Consider the following 23,327-nt stretch of genomic DNA (forward strand, 5'->3'; position numbering starts at 1 on the left):
ACATGAAATTGACTTCCAGCAAGACCTGAGGATTAACACCATCCTGGTAGTAACAGCACAGGGAAGTACAGGAAATAAAAAACAGGGGTAAGGAGGAAAATCAAGACAGTGGGACTCTAGTCAAAAAAATGTATACACTGAAAACATCAGTAATAGTCTCCAGTACCAAAGGACAGATTACAAAAAGAAGCAGTAATCCTACATATGGAAAACAAGCCAGAAAAAAAAAAAAACAACAAACCAGGAAATATGTTCTGAATGGCACAGAACACCAGCCTGAACTTTTTATGAACACTAGACACCAGAAAAGTCTTGATTAGAAAAAAAATATACTGAATACTAAACATTGACAGAAATCACAGACACAAAAATCCACTGAACCAAAATTCCTACTGTACTTTTACACCTCAACATAAAAACCAGCGTAAATGCCACAATCAGAGAAGGATTTAGAGATACTTCTCTTCAAAGTCTTGTCAGAAATGGTGAGTTTAGAGCATAAAACAGGAAAGACTATTGATGAATATTCCATTAATGGACAAACAGGTCATGCACATGTATAAACATATGCATTTCAACATAAAAGAGAACACATGCATGAGAGAAAAAAAAATAGGAATACTACAATTGTGTAAAAGTATCAAATCAGAAAACCCACTGAAAAGTAGAAAATTTGAAAATATCTATGAGAAACTGACATTACTAAGGAGCTAAATAGTCTTTTAATTCCTGTCCACCAACCTACCTTCTTGTAAAAAAATGAAACAAACATGATCCATTAGTGGAAGGTGACATATCAAATTAATAAATACCAGAACAAGGTGTTCAACTAAAATACAGGTTTGCAGAGGTCACTTAGTGCTGAGTTCTGAAGGGAATAATAAAAATTCACAGCAGCTTAGAAATCAAGATATCACCTCATGCTGGATGCTTGACAGTCTACAAGCACTGTACTCACCTTATAAAAATGCAAACAATGTTCTAAAACTTTATATTTAAGTCAAAGATAGAGTTAAATTTATGGAAAGCATACAGATAAGGGAATAGGTAATGACTGTTCACTGTCTCATTCAGTAAGGGAAAAAGTAAAGTGCATTGAACACAATCAGTACACGGCAAGGCTGAAAGCAAGGCAAACTCTGGAACCCTTTGCCAGAGGCTTTTGGGGATCTTGAAAAGTTTATGTAGGCTTAGAAAAGGGAACGAGTAAGAACAGGACAAAAACACATTCTAAAGCAATAAATATTGAGACACCACCTCATGAAACCCCCTGGGGCAAATTTCTGTGAGAACATTATGAGAAAGCATCACTAACTGTACTATTTTTTTAATATACTCCTGTACCCCTCCCCGGGCATCTCTGAGTTGTAGCAAAATAGTTTGGGCTGATTTCCCATAGCTATGCTTACACCTGTACCTGAAAAACTGGTTGTAAAAGTTAAAAACAAGGTACCATGAACATGACTCAACAGCCCTAAACATAATATCTAAAAAGAAATGCTCTCCTTACTCAAAGAAAACAGAGAGTCACATATAGAACTGATATTTTATGGCAAGCCCCCAAAAATGTCTGACAAAACCTCTCCTTGCTGAAGATGCTTAGTCACAGCAACAGAACCAAACACTAATTAAAATATCCAAGTATAACAAACATGAAATGAGTCCCTGGACAGACTTGTCTCTGGTTACTCTGTATATTATCACAATACAAATGGTGAAAACAATAATAGAGAGGGATATATGGGAATATTTTAAAACCAACACATCATTTTTTAACAGATTACCGTAGAATTTTATGCTTCTTAAGGTTAAGAAAGCTCAGTAACAACATTATAAAAGTCAAGGTAATGATAAAGCATGAACATCACAGACTTCAATATTGCATGAATGAGTGTTAATGACAAGACACACACACAATCTACTTGTTAGTATAGAATAGCCTGCATTTCACACAGGAAACAAGTTTATAGAGTGAAACATGCTTTCTAATAGAGCGAAAAAAAAATTTCTGGAAGTCCAGCACATTCAGAACTTGTTTGCCCTGTTTTGTCATCACTACCATTTTTATAAAACAGCCTACACTGTATTCATCACAATTACTGCCACATTATTATATTTGGCTTCTACAAGTAAATATGAATTGCAAGTGTCCTACTGATTCCTACCTCCTTTCCTACTTTGGTGCCATTTGATCAATCTGGAAACATTTGCCACAATCTTAAAATGAAAATAAACAGGGTTCACATGCATAGAGAGTATACAATATTATACACTCCATATACTTCCCAATTTGTTTCAGTACCATGAGAGCCCTGAAAAAGTATCAGGATGCCTTTAACATCTGTTAACAGTAGCTCGATCTCTGGAGGTGGGGAAATATGAGCAGGTAAGTTTGTGAGGAAAACTGGAATCTTTTGGTTTTGTTTCAGCTATCGAAAAAACACGAAAACCAGTCAGCTTTGAACCAAATCAGCTGAATACTTTATTATAAACTTTGTTATATTGTGTTAGTACAGCCTCTGCAGTCCAGTGCCTGAATCCTCAGTGCAAATTACAAGTTCCTTCAGACACTATTGGCCTGTGTGAGGGCTATGTCTGCCTCCAGCTTCTCAGAAACATGATGCAAATTCTACATTTTGAAAAGGAAGCAATGTCACCTGCATAGCCGTCCGAGAACATCACAGAAAAGAAGATAAAATTAAGTTTAATGCTAAAGTACCCCAAGCAGATGGCACTGCCTAACCCTAATTGTTAAAAGCTGCAATTTTCACGGTTATTTCTCAATAAACCCAGTCTGTACAAGCTACAGCACAGTACAGAAATGTAAGTTGCTATCAGAACTTCCTTGGTAGTCAGCAAACTTGCTTCTGTCCTTGTTCCTTAATCTCTCAGAATAAACTGATATGCAGCACTGCACATTTGTAAAATGCTTTCAGTTTGCTTTAATTTTTTAAGGGTTTTCTATGATGAAATATAGTTAAAATGTGCTCAAATACTGTCTCTATTATTAACATTCTCTGTTAAGGAAACTTATTAGTATTGGTATTCACACATGTTCTACCTGAGGCAATTCAATGTAATCGTCAAGTGTAATATCCAGTGAAAGCTGTTTCATCAAAAAAAAGGTAATTTTGAAATGTTCAATGCAGTGTTTAAACACTGGACTTTACAAAAAAAACAAACAAACATCAAACATAAATCAAGTCTATTTTTTTTTAATGTTACACATTTCAAGTCACAAATACATATCATGAAAGACTCTTTACATCCAGTCATCCTCCAGTTCACTAGTAATAGCAACACACTTGAAGTTACCAGTTCAAGATCATCATTGCTTTAAGATGCTATTAAAAGGGAGTTGTTTTGCAAGTGAAGAATATAAGATTGATTTATATGAAACAATTGATCAACAAAATGTTAAAATCGGTAACATCATAAGAAAACTAAATATTTAATTCTCCCACTATTCAGCAAACAAAACATTTAGTAAATACTTTTACCTCTTCTCCGCCCATAGCTCCTGGCTGCATGTAAACACAGAAGAAAATTGTCGGTACAACTGTCATTAGATTTAGCTCCAAAACCAATGAAAATGTAGCTTCTACCTCTTCTATTTTTCCCCTCCCACCATAAAGAAGGAAAAAACATTCAAAAAGTGCAAGATTCAAAAAGTGCAAACAACCCAAGACAAGAGAAAAAAGTTGAAAGATAATACAGCCGGGGGGGGGGGGAAGGAACATACCTGCTAGAGCAAGTTTTCTACATAGCAAAGGTACTAAAAAAAATTGGCATATCAGACAGTACTATAAAATAATAATTTAGGATTATGGTTTTAAGAGGCAATAAACATCATCAACAGTAATTGTAATTAAAAGAATCAAGTTTGCATTTTATTAATCAGTTGTAGAGAACATATTTTCCAATTATATTTCAATTTAAATAATTAACCATCTGTAGATACTAAAATCCTACCAAAACAACATGAACTCAAGAGCCAGTATGTTTAGAGGAATAAAACCAGATTGACAAAATGCCTTTACAGCTACCAGAATTAACACAGCCTTTCAATGAGACATGCATCAATGGCAAAATCCACAATGCTGGACAAGTGCAGGAGCATATTTTGTGATATAATGGCAAATGTAAAAGTCAGCATTTTGTTTAACTGAAATTTTGGAAAGCCACAAAATAATCTAGAAAACGTGTCTTCTACACAATCTATCACAAAAGACATCTGTCCTTTCAAAGTAATCAAATGTGGAAGGCTAGAAATCAAGTTGGGTTTTTCAGCAGAAGTGAGGTAATAAGTAACAGAGCCTTGTTTTGTTTCTTTCTCTCTTCATTGTAATACTTTCAGTGTTCCTCCCAACCCCATCTCTTATTTCCAAAACTAACACAATGCCTTCCAGTCCTGCCTGACACACCCAGGTGTCCCACCATACTCCTCAGCATTCCCTGTCTACTTTTCTTTGGTCAGCAATTACATGACAGATTGGTGGTGGCTATTTGAGAACTATTCACTTGCTGACTGGTCCCCTGGCCATCACCTCTGAGTAGCCCTGGGGATACCAGAGCGAGGCTCACCCTCCTCCAGCACAGGCACTGGTAGTAACCTCTCTTCTACCCAAGCAGCTTCTTCCTCAAGCCCTGAAGAAACACAGTCTCAGGCACCATACACCTACATCTTTTTCTTCCACTATCAGTGAGGCCACAAAAAAGCAAATACATGAGTACCTCATTAGGGGGATTAAAAAATTTCAAGGGACATGAAGACAGTCAGAGCTGCCTGGCTGAACAATTATTCAGTCACAGTGAGGTGGTTGGTAAGCCCTGAGAGAGACTCTGCTTCTTGCATAGCCGGCAATAGATGAGAATTAATACTAGAGTTGGCTTTGCAGCAAGAATAAAATTAGTTCTCCTGCTTTCTAGCTACTGCTAAAGCCATATTCTATTACTTATTATGATGGCAAAGAACCATTGTCAGACCTTTTGTAGCAAGTCCTTGTCTTGATGAATGCCCACACATCCAAAAAAGCATGTATTAAGAGTAATCAAGAGCATCAAGAGTAATTTATCTGAAAGAAGTTTCTCAAACACCAATCTAAAAATTAAATAAAGAAGTACTATTTCAGTAGGGGACCCCTGGTGGCCTAGTGGTTAGTATGCGGGACTCTCACCGCTGTGACCCAGGTTCGAATCCCAGTCCCCCGGGCAGATGGAGCCCATTAGCCCTGTGAGGCCATCCATCTATGAGAAGGTCACTCTAAACAAACCTACGTCCTGAGGACCTCACTGCCATTGTCCAAGCTTGCTTGGCCCCAGCAGATGAACCTTAGGATTAAAGGGTGGGCTCAGTTCAGCGCATGCTGTGTCTCACCTAAAAAATCCATTGCGCAGGCTGGAAAGGTAAAAGACCTTTCCCAAATCTTTGTTCGCGAAGACTGGCCATTCTTATTTCAGTATGAGATGAAAAAGACTCCTGTGCTTCTTTTGAAGAAAACAAAGCTTTATATGCTTAATTTAAACTTTTAGGCTCTGAGCAAGATCAGTGCATGATGGCAGAAATCTACCACAGACTTCTGTAACGTTAGAACACCCTATTGCTATTCATGTATTACAATACTTCTATGTTATACTGCACTGCAGAATAATACTTTTATCCTATATTTGCACTCACACACATAATTTTTATTTTCATAAAAAAATTTCACTGAAGGTGTATTTACAATTGCCTGTAAATTTCAGGAGGAAAATACTGCAATCCACTTAAATAGGAAGACAGGCAATTCAGCTTTTCTTGATTTAAAAACATAACATCACATTTAAACACTCAAAGAAGGTGTTTTAACCATTGTTGTTTATATTTTGTATATATCTACACACATAATTTGAAAACTACCTCATTTTTATCAAGTATTTATATTAAAATGTTACTTTTTTCCAGCAAGCTGCCAGTTATTCAGCATGGCAACTTCAGAATGTCAATGCACACTTTATTATGTTGTTGACACAGGATGTGAAATAAGAATGTGTCATTTGAAACAAATTAATAAAAAATACTCATCTTGTTCACAAGTCAAAGTTCAGAGCACAACAGATTTAACAGCAGGAATGGTTCATCAGGTAAATTTCATAACGCCTCCAGTATGAGTAAATATTTTAAAAAATAAACAACTTAGAAATTATTCTTGAATGAAGACATCTGGAAGCCAATAAGAAAATTATTGCACTATCATAAACAATTAAACTACCAGAGTTATGTATCTGAAGTTACTTTCTCTCTTGGGCAATTCCAACAAAAGACAAAAGAAAAGAGACTGGGCGCTCCCAAAATCAGATCCCCCACCAATGCAGCTGCCCCCCATATACTGGTTTTGGTGCTAAATATAAACATCATTTTGCACAGAAAACCACCTCCGGGAATGTTTCTGAATTCAACACCAGTAATTCTTTCCTAGGTACCTCCTAGAGCATTCCAGTATTAAGGAAAACACAGCTGCTTTAAGAAGGGATGAGTACACTTTCCCATGTAAAAAGTGAAATTGTTGCAGGCACTGATCATTTGTGCAGCTCCCAGAAGGATCAGCACTGCGTTAGTGTCTGTCCGTCCTTAGCAACTTCCCTTAACTGTCAGGTAGAAAGTTACATAACCACCATGTCCCCAGCTGCGTGCCCTCAAATACAGAGGAACAACAGATTCTTTTCCACCCCCGATAACTCTCCTGAAACTATTAACTCATCTCATCCCAGAAGATGAGTGTATTTTTACAAACATGAAACTGCACGATGAAGAACAGAACTCTGAGCTTTCAACAAACAAGCAAAACAAATTCCCCAAACCTTGTAATGCAATCAAGTAAACTCGGTACTAATGCTATTGGAACTCCCCAAAGCCTGCAGCTAAGATTATCCATTGCTGCAATAAATCAAAACTCACTCAAATTAACTGCTCAGATTTTAACTGCATCTCAAAGAAAGCTACATGAAAATTATAAAAAAGAACTTTTCTGGGTTTTTCTTCATTGTTTTATTATAATATGGGATTGGAACTGCACCTTGTATATGTATCAAACAGTTAGCAGTCCTAGAAAATAATAAATTTGTGAAGTCATAAAACATTAACTCAAAAGGACTAGAGCTACACTTTTTCCATATCATAACTAAAAGTGGGTCTGATCAGGTAATTTCAAATTCAGAAATAAGTGACACCATTTATTTGTATTATCATATTTTATGAAAGACAACAAAGTATTTTGAGATTTTTAAAAACATTCTTTCTTCACTGTTGGTATGTATCTTGTATGTATCATGCAACAATGTGTCTACAATATCAAAGATGCACACTTCAAGGAAATCTTAAAGACATATCTTAAATTAGCTTAAAGTAGCATTAACTCCATGAAAAAAAAAGTTGACATTTCCAGATTAGAAATTTTGGAGCTAGACTAGTTAAAGGAAAGTTTATTTGACAAGACTGGGAACCTCCTTGATTTATAAGGTTCCAGAATCTCATTTCTAGCCTGGAACACTCATTTGTATTCTTGAAACAGTCAGCAGTTCAGAACAATACTTGCTTTAGGACATTATGAGTTATGCAATAATTTTCTAAGATCAGAAAGGAAAATATGTCAAGCTTTTTCTTTTGAACAGTGGGTCTCAAGTTCTTAGAGATCTGGAAGTTTACAAGTGAATTAAAATACCAGTGAAAATGAACTCATGAACTGAGGAAAGGTGATAGAATCAAGTATAATTACGCAACGTGTTTTTGCCCAAAAGAGAGGATCATATAAATGAATTGTAAAGATGATTGACACTCATATATGAGAGGTTCAAAAAGAGGTTCTCAATTTCCACTGGTAGATAGGCTGGATGTGCAGATGGGTGCTACAATAATTTGGTGGTATTGGCCTCAACAGTCCCTCCAGGTTGATTTTTTTTCCAGTGCTAGCAATGCAAGTGTTCCAACAATCTCCCTGATCACATCTGCTCACATACATAAACAACTGAATCCCATCATCGGAGCAACACCTCTACACGCAAGCTGTATGCAGTTAAGTCCCACACACTGCACCTCAAACACTTGATCAAACAGGTGAACTGCATTTACACTCAAATCCAGCTTCAGTGTTTCTTTCTTAGGCACATGAGCAGCCAAGCAACTGTGCAGGAGAGCAGGTTTATCTATTTTCATCTCTTTGTTTTAGTTAAAAAAATCTGTTAACAATAAACCTCACATTTTTAACAGCCAGGCTGTTTCATCTCTTCTAGCATCATATATAAGGCTTGTGGAATAGCCTGGAAAATCTTGAAATTCTGAGGAAACAGATGGCACTAACCCACAATAGAGAGGATCACAAAGATGAAAGGAAAGCACATTGGTGAGGTTGTGAGGCAGGAAAAGTGGTGGGGAAAACAAACAAACAAGAAGGTATTGAAGAGCTATAAAGTTGGATTAAAAAGATGATTTAAGAAATCTTCCTCTGCTAGAAAAAGCCTTAGCAGTCACTGATAAGAGACATTGCCTTCAGTAACAGTCAAATCAGATTTCTGGAAGTGCAGATACTAATATAAAAAACTGAAGGTGAGAAAGAAGATGTTGTATTGCTCCTTGGCTTCCTTCCCCACCTTTTTTAAAAATTAAACAGGTATAGAAGGGACTTCTAGAAGTCCAACTCACAGCCTCCAAGGCAGCATCAATTCTCTTTATACAGCTGGTTCTGAAAAACGTAACAAGGTTATGTGTAAAGTGACAGTTCACACATTGTGGGACTCCTATGAACCCTGCTGCCTTTGCTATGTCACACTTTATATCATTCATTTTTTCCCTCCAGTTATATTACCTCTGGTCTCTTCACGACTAAATTAGGTTTAGTTTTGCAAACTTTGTAAGGTCTCAGTGTTTTTTATTCCCTTCCATTATTCTATATATGCTAATAAGCTGGTAACACATTAGTAACCCCACCTGGCAATCGGGTTAAAGACTTCAGCATATTCCTATAGGCAAGTACCAAACTATTAGAAGAGATTGATGCCTCTCGAAATTTAGTCACACATTTTCCCAGAACACTATCGCTACAAAAACCCCAAGCTTTTATTAGCTGTTAAACTGCCAACTCAAGATCTTGCAGGACAAAAATAATTCAACGAACCTTCTATTTGGAGCAGTTAATTTCAAGCTATAACAGTAGCATTGGCAAGAAATTCAAATATAAAACGCTACTTCAGCAACTTTTTTATATCGAAACACTATATGTGTTTGAAAGCAACACATCAGAATACAGGAAGAGCCAAGTACAACAGCTCTTAATGAGACAAGGCAATTTTAAAACCAAAAGAAACATGAAAATAAAAACTGAAATCCATTTGTTGTCATTACGTTTCCTTTCCTGTCATGGCTTCCTCACATAATTATTATCTGTATTAATAAAACAAAACCGAAATCTCAACACGGACATCTAAAAAGATGCCCTGAACCCTTACCTTAATGTATTTTTCAAATTGTTTTACTCTGAATAGACAGAACTAATTGCACTAATGGAAAGAAGAAATGACAATCAGATGGAGAGCAAATAGAACTAGACCTCACAGATGACACATTTTCATATGAGACAAGAATGAACAGTGGAAGCACATGGAACATTTGAAGCCCAACATCACTAAAAAGTCACTGTACAGACGAGTTTCAGGGAAAACAAATTCCAGCATTTCACAAAGGGGTTTCTCATTTGCTCATTTAACTACCTTCAAACTTATTTTATGGAATATAACTTGGGATACCAGCAAAACAGTTCAGTTCTTCCTTAGAAAGGTCTCATACCCTTGTTTATTCCCATCTCCCTTTTTCCCTGCCATACTTCTCTCTCCCTAAAGTTTATTATTGGCTTTCTGAAGTTCACAAGAAGCATTAAAGATAGTTCACCACCTACCACATAGGTGACTATGTATTCATGCTAATCATTTAGTCCTATTCACACAGCAAATTAAAAAGAAGCACATTCTCTTGAGAAGCACTCAAGAGAAAGTCCAACTGCTTCCAAACAGAAGCAGTGGCTGCAGAAACATATGGCTGCAAATGGCAGTGAATACTAACGAGAGAAGGGATGGAGGACACCTTTGAGGTAATTTTGCCAAAGCAAATTAATTTCTTTTCAGGCTTTGCCTAGCATTTTAAGCATAGCTTTTAACTGGTACTGCAAACATCTACTAAAATTATCATTAAAAAATGCTGCAGATTAAAGTTTTTAAAATTTCTTCTACTGTTTAGCTCAGTATGAATGATGTTATTAAAAAATTAAATAACTGATGTCACTAATTGATTAAAAACACTATTTCAATTAGATCTGGTACAGACAGAATCTATACCTTTTTCCCTCTGAACAATGTTTCAAATAGAGATATTTGCATCTTCCTTTTGTTTAAATGCTCTTTAGGATTATGCACAGACCTCTCTGAATATTTAAACATTGCATTCCTCAACAGAAGTCTAATTCTGAACTTCAAGAGCATTTATAATATAAACATGTTCATACATATGTGCAACCATGTATGTACACAACCATAATGCCATTAATGACAAGAAGAGATTCATAATAATTATGCATTTAAAAGCAATCTCTTCTATCCCACTAATTTTATTATTTCAGAACTTAGTGCTTTGAGATGATGATGATTTATAGCTTTGCACAATGATGAACAAAATGATGGTAGTATGCTCCACACTGTGCTGCCAACTAAGCAAGTAACACCTTCCCTCAAACCAAACAATCCCCTTCAACATTTACAGACAGCATCCCAAGACAACCAGTCAGGAAAATCCCAAGTTTCAAAAGGCTGTAATCAGTAAATAAGAGTAACAGCTGAAGTACAGTTGAAAGTGCTGCCCCAGAGGATGAGAAGGAGCTAGAAGGAACACCTCTCAGAGCTTCCCCTCTCCCTACAGCATGTGAAGTTTTGCATTGCTGTTGGCATGAGCATATGTTGTCTTCCAACTTCAAAAGCTTGTGTACACTGTCAGTGTGAAATTGAGCTTTGAGTAATAAATCCTAAAGATTATTACTGTGTCTTCACAGGAAAAGACAAAAATGCTTATGTAGCAATGACTATAAATAGAATGTGAAGGTTGGATTTGCAGTTTCAGCAGACAGTGTTTGGTTTCACAGAAATTATACATGGATTTGACAAGTATTATGATTTAAAGATGTTACGTAAGTTCTCAAAATTGTTCCAAAAATTACTGTTATGAAATATCTTTGGGGAATTCTTATTTGACTTATTTTATTTTTTTTAACTGAAATCATAACCATTCCAGCACAGAAAAGAGTATTTCTTCTTGAACTAACTTCCCTTAGTATATTTCCCCATGGTAAAGGTAACAGATGACATGGGAATTACATAGTTCTAAATTTCTCAGTTTTAGTTGCATACAAAAGAGGATTTCAATCACAGAAAGTAATTTTTAAGCTTATGTACTTAAATATTTGCTTTTATTCTCAGCTCTTCAAAGATTTAAGAGCAAAACCCATCAGGTTTCATAATCCAGTAATTCTAGCTTCTGGGTTCTCAGTAATGACCAATGGTATGGCCTCACCTAGTAAAGAAAGGGAAGTGAAATATATGGAAACTTATTCAGACTTTTGATTTGCACCAAATTTAATTTTGCATAAATTACATATTTACGGTTCCAGGCTTTTGCAAGTCTGTACACAGTTAATATTTCAATAAACCCCTAATACTTTAAACAGTGGAAATACACAAGTATATTTAGTTTAGGTCCCTCAGTTAGCTCTACTGCTATTTTAACCATACACCAGGACTACTACAAAGTATCACTGTTTTTCACAAACTAATAGATTTTATAGATGCTGTAAAAATTTCAAAGAAATTAAGGCAGGAAGAAATATTTCTTAAATATTATTTCCATTAAAAAGAAATCAGAATAGAATACGTCATTCATTTAGGATAAAAGTGAGTTGTCCCAAAACAGTATAACATTTTGTATCAGTTTTTCATTCTCGTCTTTCAAAAATCTCTGTAAGACTTTTTTAAAAATACTACTATATAAATCATAGTAACTGTCAATTTGTAAAAGTAACTCAAAATTCAATCATAACATCCCATCTCCACAAGCATATTACTATTGCAATCAGCTTAATGAAATGCCCACGTTAGAACAACAAATACATTCTGAGACCAGAATTCATGTCAAACAGCCAACAACTGTACTGTGTAGAACTTATTTACACACACGCACACCAACATGAACAGCTGCCTCTTTTGATAAAGTCTTTAATTAAAGTGTTTCTCCTAGTCAGTTACTTGATTTCCCATAATTTCATGTGCCCATAAGAAAATGGGGCACACATGCCATCTGTGACAACTGAAATTCTTCAAAATGTCACCTCATCATTAACAGTGTAAAACTAAGAAGAACACAAGCAAAGTCTTATGGGTTCCAAAAGCTGGCCTTTACAGCCAAATGTTAAACACCTTGCAACTTATCTATTAAAAATTTTCAGTTCTTCACATTTATAAATTATTCTTCACTTGGTGCTAACAAAAAAAAAAAAGCAGTTCTCAACTATACACAGTCTAACTTCAATTTACAGTGCAAGGGCAAAAAATTTTAAGAGAAGTTCGTATGTTAATCCAAACATATCTAATACAACACTGTAAGCAAAAATGGACATTTCAAAATAGCATTTCATAGGATGAGACAGACAAATACTATGCTTAGATTTGCATAGTTCAGTTCTATGCTATGCTGGTGGTGCTGAACACCCCACCCCCCAAAACCCCCACACATGAGCTATCTTCCAGATCCATTCTGGCAGGTTTTTTGAATGCCTATGTTCATGACTGGACTTCTAATTTTGCTTTTATTTCCTGACACAAACAAAAGCAATAATCTCTCAGTGAAGTGCAGGTTTTCCTCATTATTTAGATGTGTAAACATTTTCTCCATTCCTGTCTACATAATGGAAACCAACTGAGCAAACTCCATCAGTCAATGTAATTGTATGCAAAACTTGTAACAGCTCATCCCAACAGGAAGAAATATGTCTGGAGAGATATCAGAAAATAAAGTTACAGATTTAACACACACACCCACAAAAGAGGAAACAAGAGAGACTGTTTGTAATATTATCTATACCAGGAATTATCAAGCTTCCAGTGAAACACGAAGTCATTATAAAGCTAATATAAAGAACCCCCAATTCCACTAAAAAAATCAGAGGTGACTGATTTTCAGAATGTGCACAAACTTCTATGCAAATGTTACCACATATATTTGTCTGGCTGTGCAGCTACATACACAATAAATGTAAAAATAATATTCAACATGACAATATAAATCACTAGACATTAACTACTTACTATTAAGAGCCATAATATTGTCTGTTCCTGGATGATGGAAATTTATTCCCATACGCCCTGCAATGTAAGCAAAAGCTATTTTCAATGTTTTTATTTAAAAACTGAACTAAATTAATTAACATGAAAAATTTCTAAAGGTTGGGATAGGTGAATCTTCCATCTATTGAAGACAACTTCCCAAGAATACACATTTATAATATTTAACACCACAGTACCTTTAGTGTTATGTACTTAAAATATTGAAAATCACAAAGTAAACAGTGAAATAATTCTTTTTAATAAATTCCTTTGCTTTGCACTAAGAAAGTATTATGCTTACCCTTTAAAATAAGGCCTCAAGTTCAAGCTTGCTGCACTTATGACATTTACAGTTGGCTTCCAACAACAAGTACAGCATTACAATACTCCACTTAATTGGTAAAAATAAATCACTATTTTTCATACTACCTGTAGCACCAGAAGCTCTCAAGTTAACATATAGTTGGAAGGAAAATTCTTACTCTGGTTTTGTATTCTTCCCTAAGAATCTTCTATCTACTATTTGAGATAAGACACTGGGTTGGAGGGAACGTTGTTCTCATGCAATACCTTCATATGTACTTTAAGAAATATCTATCTTGATGCAAAGGAGACTTAGCCCAGAGAAATCTACTTTTACTGTCAAAGCAAGAAATGAGCCAACAGAAGCAATGCTGTTCAGATTAGTTTTAGATACCATTTAACTGAGCCGAAGTATTAAAAACGTATCCTGAAGAAAATTTGTAACAGGACTTTCTTAATTAAATACCCGAAACAGTTTGAAAGCTGTAACTGGTATTAGTTGTCATTCGGAAAAAGATATAAAAGGGTAATTATAGTCATAAAAAAGTTATTTCAATTGAGTAAGGTAAATAACTTCATGTATATAATGTCAATCCATTGCATATGCTTTTCTTATCTCTATGCCTATGGTTAAGTTTGGGAGCTAAGGAAGGAGCACTTTACATTTCTTCACTACATGGGCACTCAAATATGGGAGCTCAGGACCCACTCACTATACTGAAGAACCAATATAATGGTTATGTTCCTGTACTTCTGCAAACCAAAGTTTTAACACATAAACTCTGGCAAAGCAGAACTAAAGCCAATCCTCTCCAGCATTTTTAGTTCCTATTGATAGTTAAAAGCCTCCTTATTTGCAGTCACAGAGACTGCTGTGCTGTAATGAATGTTCTTGCTGAACAGACGTGGCATGAAGTTTCAGTACATTTCTGAAACTAAGTCATAAGTAGTTTAAGAAAAGCAAATAAATCTTTTCTTCATATTATAGTTTTTCCTTTTTTTAGAAAAAAAGTGTTGCCACAATAAGGCTATGAAGCCAACAGCACTTCGAGAAAAAAGTGGGGACGGAAGGTAAACAGAATTTCCATTTTTACTTTCCAATTCCTTGACCAAAGCTTCTTAAAGAGATGATCTTCATTAACTACTTCACATTTCCTAATTACAGACATAATTCTCCTTTACATATTTTCACATTAATCTGGCATTGCAGAAACACTAAAGCTGCTACTATTTCAGTTAGTATAACCTTTGCTAAAATATTTCAGAAATCTTGCCAGATGGACATTAATTCCCTTTTCCTCAACAGTGTATTAATGACTGTGAGGTTACAAGTATTACTTGCAAAGAGAAAAGGTGTATATACTAATCTGTACTTTCAAATTAACACTTCGAATAGAAAAAAAAAGAAACTGAGATGAAAAAAATATTCAAATTTGAATGCATGATAGTTGGATGGGTCCTTTATCTTCCTTTGCTGAAGCTGAAATTCTGCTGTTTGACCAGCTTCAGAAATAGAATCCTATCTGTGACATCTGGGTCTGTTTTTTTCCTCCCTCCAGGCTGTCACTGGACCAGGTGCTGCTTGTGTGACATTTTGTCACCTGCCCTTGGCCTGCTATTTTTAAACAGTTCTTGTCAGCTATCTTTTAAGAGGAGCAGAAAATACAGAGCAGCACAAGCAGAAGGACATGTTCTCACACTGAGCTAAGCCACTGTGCGGGATAATTCTGTACTTCAGAGGTCCCTCGTACTACTCTATAGAAACAGATCAATGGAATACTTTCAAAACACACCTGTATTAAAAGCATTCAAAAGAGACTAGTAATGCAATAATCATAAGACAATTAATTACCAATAATTATACAGCCTTTCATATTAGCTACAACATTCGAAAATCTTGTTGCTTGAAGCAAATTATTTAATTGAAAAAAGAGGTCATATTCAGATTACAAAACTGCATCATTATCTCAGGAAATTGTATATTTTTTTAATTTAAAGGTGCAGTGTAGAACTGTGAAATGTAATTAAGAATACATACTTTCACAGACATATTTAGGTTAAACAGATAAATGACTACTGGAAAACAACCAATTTTAAGAGAAACACATGTATGTTACCTGGACCTTTATGAAGGCTATACAAGCACATATTTCTAATTATAGTTTTAAAACAAAATCTCTAGATAAAAGGTTTACTTTTCAAGATTATTAAGCACATTAAGCAGAAACGCAGAGAAGACAGAGCACAGAAGTTATGGATTCCAGCAGTTCACTGAAATCATAAATAGAAACCCTTCCAGTAACAACATCCCCAGTACTTGTATTCAGTGTCCATCTGCCATTTTCAGTTTGTCTGTCTTGGTTTCATAACTATTTACTGAGTATATTTTCAATTACGTGCTTTTATAACATACACTTACAGTGCTGCAGTTAGGGTGCAAAACTAACCACTCTTTTACACCTTTTCAATTCCTAATTTAAAAAGAAAACAAATCCAGTTGTATACTGCTTGCACTTCAAACATTTCAGAGAAAAAAAAAAGAAGGTTTAATGATACATGTATAGCCCAGGCTGCACTTTTGCTTATTTTATGTCATTAAATTTCTTAAATTATCTCTCCTAACGACATTTGGAGAGACTTTTCTGGCTGGACAGCCTGAGTGCTCTGCTGCATGTGCCATATCATGCTTGTCATGGCAGAGAGCCCAATTCCTTTTTAGAGCACATCAAATCTGTGCATCTTCTCTTCTGTATTTTATTAGAAATGAGATGTTAAATGGAACTCGCTTTGTTCTTTGTAGAAGAGTATAATGACCTTGGATCAATTCTGACATCTTTCCATATATATATACTTCCTATAAAGGAAGTATACCCTTTCCACATATGAATCTCTTTATTAAATCTTTCACAAATAAACTATGTTTTTAATTGTCTAGATAATTTCAAGTTACATGATCAGTTTTGAGACATAACATTGCTCCAGAAATAACAAACCTAGGTATCAGATACAGTTTTACTACTATTTCATTTTCTTTTTCGTTCATTCCCTCTTCCTAAGTCCTTTATGGCTTTTTGAACTTGTGAAACCCTAATCAGCTCCTGGACGTGCACTTCACTTACTCAGTGAAGGATTTTTAAGATTACAGTTACTTTTCTCATAATTTTCATATTACAATCAACATTCCAAGAAACAATTTTCATTGGTTATATATTGAGTAAAACTTCTTGCACTATTATACCTCATGACTTTCACCAAGACTGACCACTCCTACCAATTCAGCAATTGGTATTTGGCATAAGATTTGCTAGAAAATAGCAAAACTGGCCTGTTTTGACCTGTCCTGAACTTTCTGGGAATGAGAACTTCCTCTCATGTAGGTCTTAATACCACTGTTGATATCAATTACAAGGTAGGATTACATAATTCAGTGGCAAGGTCAAATGAAACTGGCAACAGGACTAGTTCTGCTATATTTCCTTAGTAATAATCCCTCCTTTATCATTCTTATATACTCTAGCAAATTATTTCCAACAAAAGGCACTAAAAACTAGCTATAATTACTTGGATCGATAGGTAGCAGGCGGGTAGAGCAAAGTTTAGACACAGAAGAGTGGAAAAATCAAAGCAAGACCAGTGCATTACCTCAAACATCTGAAACAAGATTATCCTTTTGACTCACATGTATTCAGGAGTCCAATTTATGGCACAACCTACGGCTCCACACACACTCACACACAGCCCCAGCAGCTCAACCGTGAGTCTCTACTCTATGACTCACAAATGGCCACAAAGCAAGAGGCACGTGCGTGAATATATAAGAATCGCCATCATTTCTACCTGAGCAGGCCTCAGAACATTCTCTCGCCTTTTCCCCCAAAATTACAGACACTTGAAACCGACGCTAGACTAACTCAACATACATGCCCAAGACAATTTCAAAACTAAGAATGTTGTGAGCAAGGGTCTCCATAAAGAATTATAAAAAATAAAGGAAGTTTGTTGGAATTATTTTCCTCACCCTTTTTTATCTGCCATTTGTTCGCACCCATAATTTAAACACCTACACTTACAGATCTTTAAAAAAACCTTAAAATACCGAGCAGAACAAAAGTAGTATTGTTTGCCAGAAAGGGAATATGAAGAACTATTACTGTATTCACATGTATATATTTTTACTGTGCAAAAACATATTGTGGCAATGTGAAGAGAAGTGTATAATTATCAGCTATGAATATCAGTAATAAAGCTTGTTGATACTAACTTCTTCCTATCACTGACTAAGCATATATATGCCATCAGAAGGGAAAGCAATCTATAAAATAAAACAACATATACATTACAAGGAAATGCAGTCTTCATAAGTAAATTACATTGCTCCAATAAAACACAAGGGGGTCTTGCATATATCTAAGTAGTATAAACATTTTCAGCTTAAAAAAAGCTATATTTTCAAAATATTATTACTTTAAAAGCAAGACTAGATGAACATAAAGATATATTTGGCTTTACTTGTAAGCAGTAGATAAGTATATGTACACATATACCCATTCTACATGAAGTTCCAGAACTGTATTCAAAAGAGCAATATCAGTATTTAACTGGTGAGTTTGGGGGGAATAAAGTAAAACAACACAAAAGCAGACTTTTCCATTAGCAACCTATGCTAAAACACACAAAACCCTCAGAACAGTAGAGAAGTGGGAAAGAAAAAAGAAAAAGTTGCTTTAGGTCTTTGTGAGGCCAGTCTTCAACAGCACAATGAAAAAACAAAAATAAAGAGAAGGAAAATTTGATATCCATATCATTACTTCTTAAGCTAAACAAAGTAAACAAAAAACTCCACCACTCCTGCCCAAAACAGATTCAGCAGGTTAAAGATAAGAAAATGCTGGATGCCAGCAGCAAATTAAGAAGTATGATCATACCACAGGATCATTGGACAAAGCACTTATTTAAGGAATATGAACCATTTAATGATCATATTCTGTACTGAAAAAAATATTACAGAGGATTTTCTTAAATAAGCAGAGTTTTAAATGGCAACAGGGGCTGTGTCCTCTAAAAGGATTAGCTTGAGTGGCCTAATTTTAAATACAAATAGATGTGCAAACACATCTATCTGGCCAATGTTTTTCATGAACATTTACAGAAAGGGGTCTGATGAGCCCTGAGATTTTGGGAAATGCAGGTACACTGCACTTTTTTCTAATGAAGGTGTTGCCAAGAAGCTCTAACTGGGTAGCACCATTTCTAGGACTGAGATGACAACATTTGTTCTATTTGCATGACCTTTGTGTTCAGCTGCTGACTGCAAACACAAATATGATCCATTCACCTTCACTTTTCTCAGGTCATGTGGCAAACTTACTGCTTTGCTTACAAAAAGCTTAGGAACACTTACAGCTGAACAAAATCAGGTGGCATGTACTGAAGTTAATGAAAATCAAAGTGGGAACCTAAAGGTCCATTCTATATTTATTACAACACTGCCTAAGTTGCATATGATCTTCAAACACTTGGCTGTCAAAAACCATAAACAACATAGTTAATTTAAATGTAAACAGGAAATCTTAAATTTTGATTAGTTTTCATATGACCTGATACAGTCTTTATAACACTTAAAAAGCAGTAACCCAGTAACTTCAGTTTTCTATTACGCAAATACATGGGTGTCATTAAGCACTGAAAATCAAGATAAAAAGTTTCCCCACAGATGCTATTTCTACCTCTGAGCTGTTGCACATTTGTATTCAACATCTCAAGCTCTACTGAAATATTATAACATAATCAACGCATACTTTATGTATCTTTCTACAGTATGGTATCGATTAAAATTAGTTTTAATAAAGCCTACTCTTGAAGTTCTCCTGGATCCATATGTTGTCTCCAAATACTCACACTTGAAGATGTACCACACTGATACTTCAAAAAAAATTCAGTATTTTTGTTATCTGGGGATTTACAAATTACAAAGTTTGTTTTCACTCTGATTTAGAATAAAACCCAACTATTACTGCTTTCTAGGGTAACAATAAATTTAAAATAAATATTTTGAAGGGACATGATTTCCCTTCTAAATATTATACTTTGATTCAGTTTCATGACCTGTCAGTAGCACATGTGCACAGCGTATGATCTAACACAGCTGAAATATTTTATTTAATTATTTAAAAATAGAACAAAGGCAGCTGCTAGTTACTACTGATCAAAATATTTTTTTAGATCAGAATGCCTCTGTTTGTGTTGTAATGCAATAGTTTGACACGGATAAACATATTGCAACAGTGACATATTACACCATAGACAGAAGACACTTTGATGTAGGAAAGAAATGTTCTAGTCAGTAATAAGTAGCATCTACTTAGCTATTCTGATAATTCAGTTTTGCCCTACAGCCTCAGGTCGAATCAGTATGTAAATAAAAAATGTTATAAAATACTGCAAGTATATTCTTTCCTCATTAAAGCAAAATTGTCCCTTGTATTTCTGCAGCGTATAATATATTTTATTTGCAACTCAGAAAATAAGTAGGACCACTCAGGAAAAACATCTCAGGAGATACTGAACATTTCTGTCACACAGGCCTTGTTATGACTGACACAGGGAACAACCAGATATCCTAGGTCATGTACAGTAATTCATCATTAATTAGAAGCAGCTTAACAATTCCTTTCCTGAACTTTCTTCCTTTCTTTTTTCCACCTTTTTGAAAGAAGAAAAGTATTTGAGAGTATTGACTGAAAGAGAAGAAAAACATTGAAGCTGGTCTTGATGGTAGAGAAAGCAGGGAGGGAAGTCTGACTAACTGTTTTGGGACAAAAGAAAATGAGACTTCCTTTTCCATTAATTTACATTCCTTAAATCTCAAAGTATGAAAATGACAAATTATTTGTAAAGTTACACAGTTCCCAGACTATGAAGACAGAAACACAGGAACCTACAGTAGAGTTCCCCTATCTGGCAGGAAAAGCTGAGAAAAAGAAATCAGTTTTAGATAGAAACAAAACAAGAGCTGACACTGAGCACCTTCTCCCGAGACTGGGCTCAAGATAAAATGCAACACTGATGGACATGCTGGTAATTTACTAAAGTCCAAGAAACCTCAGAGCCAGATATCAAATCTCTCTTACAGCAAGAAACACAAAAAAAGAACCGAGTGACCATGGCTCTCCTGGCTGGAGAGCACCAAGCCAGCCTGCCCATCAGACTGGGTTAGCACTCGCTCAGTGTAAGTAATTCAATATTGCAAGAGTGAGGATCAGTTAGTTTCTGCTGCACTAATAATCTGTCAGACTTTCTCTGTTCCACATTTGAAAGCAACACCCTCTCAAAAAAGTCACTTAATCACATGACCTCTCAAGGCCAAGTGGATCATGTTTTAAAAAAAGTGACCTGCCTTGGTGATCTTGAAATAAACTCTATTTCTATGGCCAGCAGGACAAAGTCTGACCATACCTCAGATTCAGAGAAGGGTATGAAGCTCCAACTACTATAAGCAAGAGGACAGACACTTCCTTTCTCACCCCAAGCTTCTCCCCTACCTCCTCTGAACAACATGGAGCATGAGGAACACAGACCCCAAAATGAGAAGAAAAACATCCCAGAACCATTTCAATTTGGTCTTCACATCAGAATCTTTTATGGCTAATCCTCCCACTCACATTCTAATCTAGAACTCTTGTTCTACATCCAAGAGAATAATTTTTTTGTTTCAAGTATCTGCTGGGATGTGAGGAGGCACATAGGCCAAGAGGGGCTATGTTCCAAGCAAAGTTTCAAACTTCAGATAAACCACACGCAATACTTTACTAATGAATACATATAGAGACAGTACTTCTAAAAATAAGTATTTGATGAAGACTGTCGGCAGCAGCAGGTTGAAATGATCCTGAAATAGCTCCACTGGCTTTGTAACATGCATTGGAGGCCCTGAGATATGAATCAAATCTTTCTGTATTTTCAAAATCAGAGGATTTGGTACTCATTTTTTCACCCCTTCCATTTATAAATTGGGATAGTAAATGTACGGCAAATTGACCTGTAAGTGCTGCTAGCTACAATTGTTTGAAAAAATAAGGCTCATTTACCAAAAGCTGAACAACTAAAAAAAGTCATTTGAAAGCCATCTCGTTATTTTTCTTTGTTTATTTTAAATCAGGATTTTTGTGGCTGTTTTATTTTCTGCCTAGAGAAGAAATACCTGCAGAAGTCTAAGAGAGGAAAGTCACAGATGCAAGAGGAAGGAAAGATTTAAAGGGGAAAAACACCCTCTTTAGTATGAAAGACAGAGGTGGTAAAATGAAGAGGAACTAGGTCTGAGATTTGTTAAAGTCAATAAGATTCCAGAAAAAGTGGCTGAAATTTTGCACAAGAGCCATTCACACAGGAATGTCTATAAGAAACTGAAAAAAATTAAGCTGAAGCACATAACCAATATATTCAAAAAGCTTCAAGACGAAAATAAATGAAAATGTGAGAATGACTTAAGAAACAAGCAAAAGCAAGCATAATTGATAACTTTCTCAAGGTCATAACAGACTAAAATGTCCTGCCATGTTAAGGGGGAGAGCCAGAGAAGAGTGGGATAAATAAGAAAAAATCAAGTGAGTTTAGGAGACAACATTAAGTGAAATGCAAGGAAGGTACAGAGAAGGACAGCAGCTCTAAACCTTCTGCATCTTTGGTAGAGAAAAAGCAAGAAGTTGGATGTACAGGAGAAGAGTCAAGACCAATTTTCACAGAAAAAGCAACAGCGAAAATGCAACAAGAAAATGACTTGAGGAATGGATCGATGTTTGCAGAAAAATGTTTTTTATGAAAAGGATTCAGCTAAAACAGTAACCTATATTCCTTTAACACAGAAGAAGGAGACACGTCCTGCAAGGGAAAATGAAACAGCCACTCCTGTGAATATTGCCAGTCATGCTGCATAGTGTGAAAGCAGGAGTAGAGAGGAAAGTGCACACTAGGTCAGGCCAAGGCTGGAGACTACCAAAGTAAGCCCCTCCTGGAGGAGGACAAAAAAAAGCAAGACAGGGAATTAACTATATCATTGGGAAAGCAAACAAACAAACAAAAAAGCAGCTGTGCAGAGACACAGAGAGATAACTAATATCTCCAAGAGTTACTGGACTGGAAATGAGGTAATTAACACGGCAGGAAGGCCAAAGCAGGTGAGCAGCAGTGAATGAGAAAATTAAATAGTTAGAAAGAGCACATTTGTTAAGAGAAAATGTAAAGCTACTGGTCCAACTGGCAAATGGAAAAGTTCAACTTAAACCTTACAATTAATATCCAACTTCAACAATTAGTATCCAATCCAATAAAACTTCTAATACCATCTTCCTCATTTTTTCCACACAGATTCACATGGAAATTCAATCTTTAAAAAACAAGTCTCTATTTGTATCTTTATATAAATACTGACTAAAAAAAACCCAGAGTTTTTAGCTAGATTATCATATTTATTGTAATAAGATACAATAAATATTTAGCTCTATTTACTAGCATTTTGGATTTTATTTTATATTTTAATGCCAGCCATATATAATGTATATCCAGCAAAAATTTCAATTTTGTTGAGCTTGTTTTTTCAAGTTCCAGTTTAACCCTTATTTTGGAGGTCTATGATC

The 23,327-nt window shown here is 35.4% G+C and overlaps 1 protein-coding gene across 8 annotated transcripts in view; it reads right to left on the reverse strand.

Annotated features, from left to right (window-relative positions):
* CPEB3 (cytoplasmic polyadenylation element binding protein 3) overlaps positions 1–23,327 on the reverse strand; it is an 85,435-nt gene that overhangs the window by 30,366 nt on the left and 31,742 nt on the right. For 6 of the 8 annotated variants that reach the window (XM_027672398.1, XM_027672393.1, XM_027672401.1 and 3 more), the window contains exons 4-5: positions 13,375–13,431; positions 3,501–3,524 (exon numbers count right to left, since the gene is read on the reverse strand). In XM_027672398.1, the coding sequence (XP_027528199.1) occupies positions 3,501–3,524; positions 13,375–13,431 (81 nt within the window). The remainder of the gene's footprint in view (positions 1–3,500; positions 3,525–13,374; positions 13,432–23,327) is intronic. The other 2 variants (XM_027672402.1, XM_027672395.1) reach the window with 1 other exon arrangement.

The sequence above is a fragment of the Neopelma chrysocephalum genome, unplaced genomic scaffold (assembly GCF_003984885.1).
Source record: "Neopelma chrysocephalum unplaced genomic scaffold, ASM398488v2 Primary Assembly neopelma1_97390, whole genome shotgun sequence".
Lineage (NCBI taxonomy): Eukaryota > Metazoa > Chordata > Aves > Passeriformes > Pipridae > Neopelma > Neopelma chrysocephalum.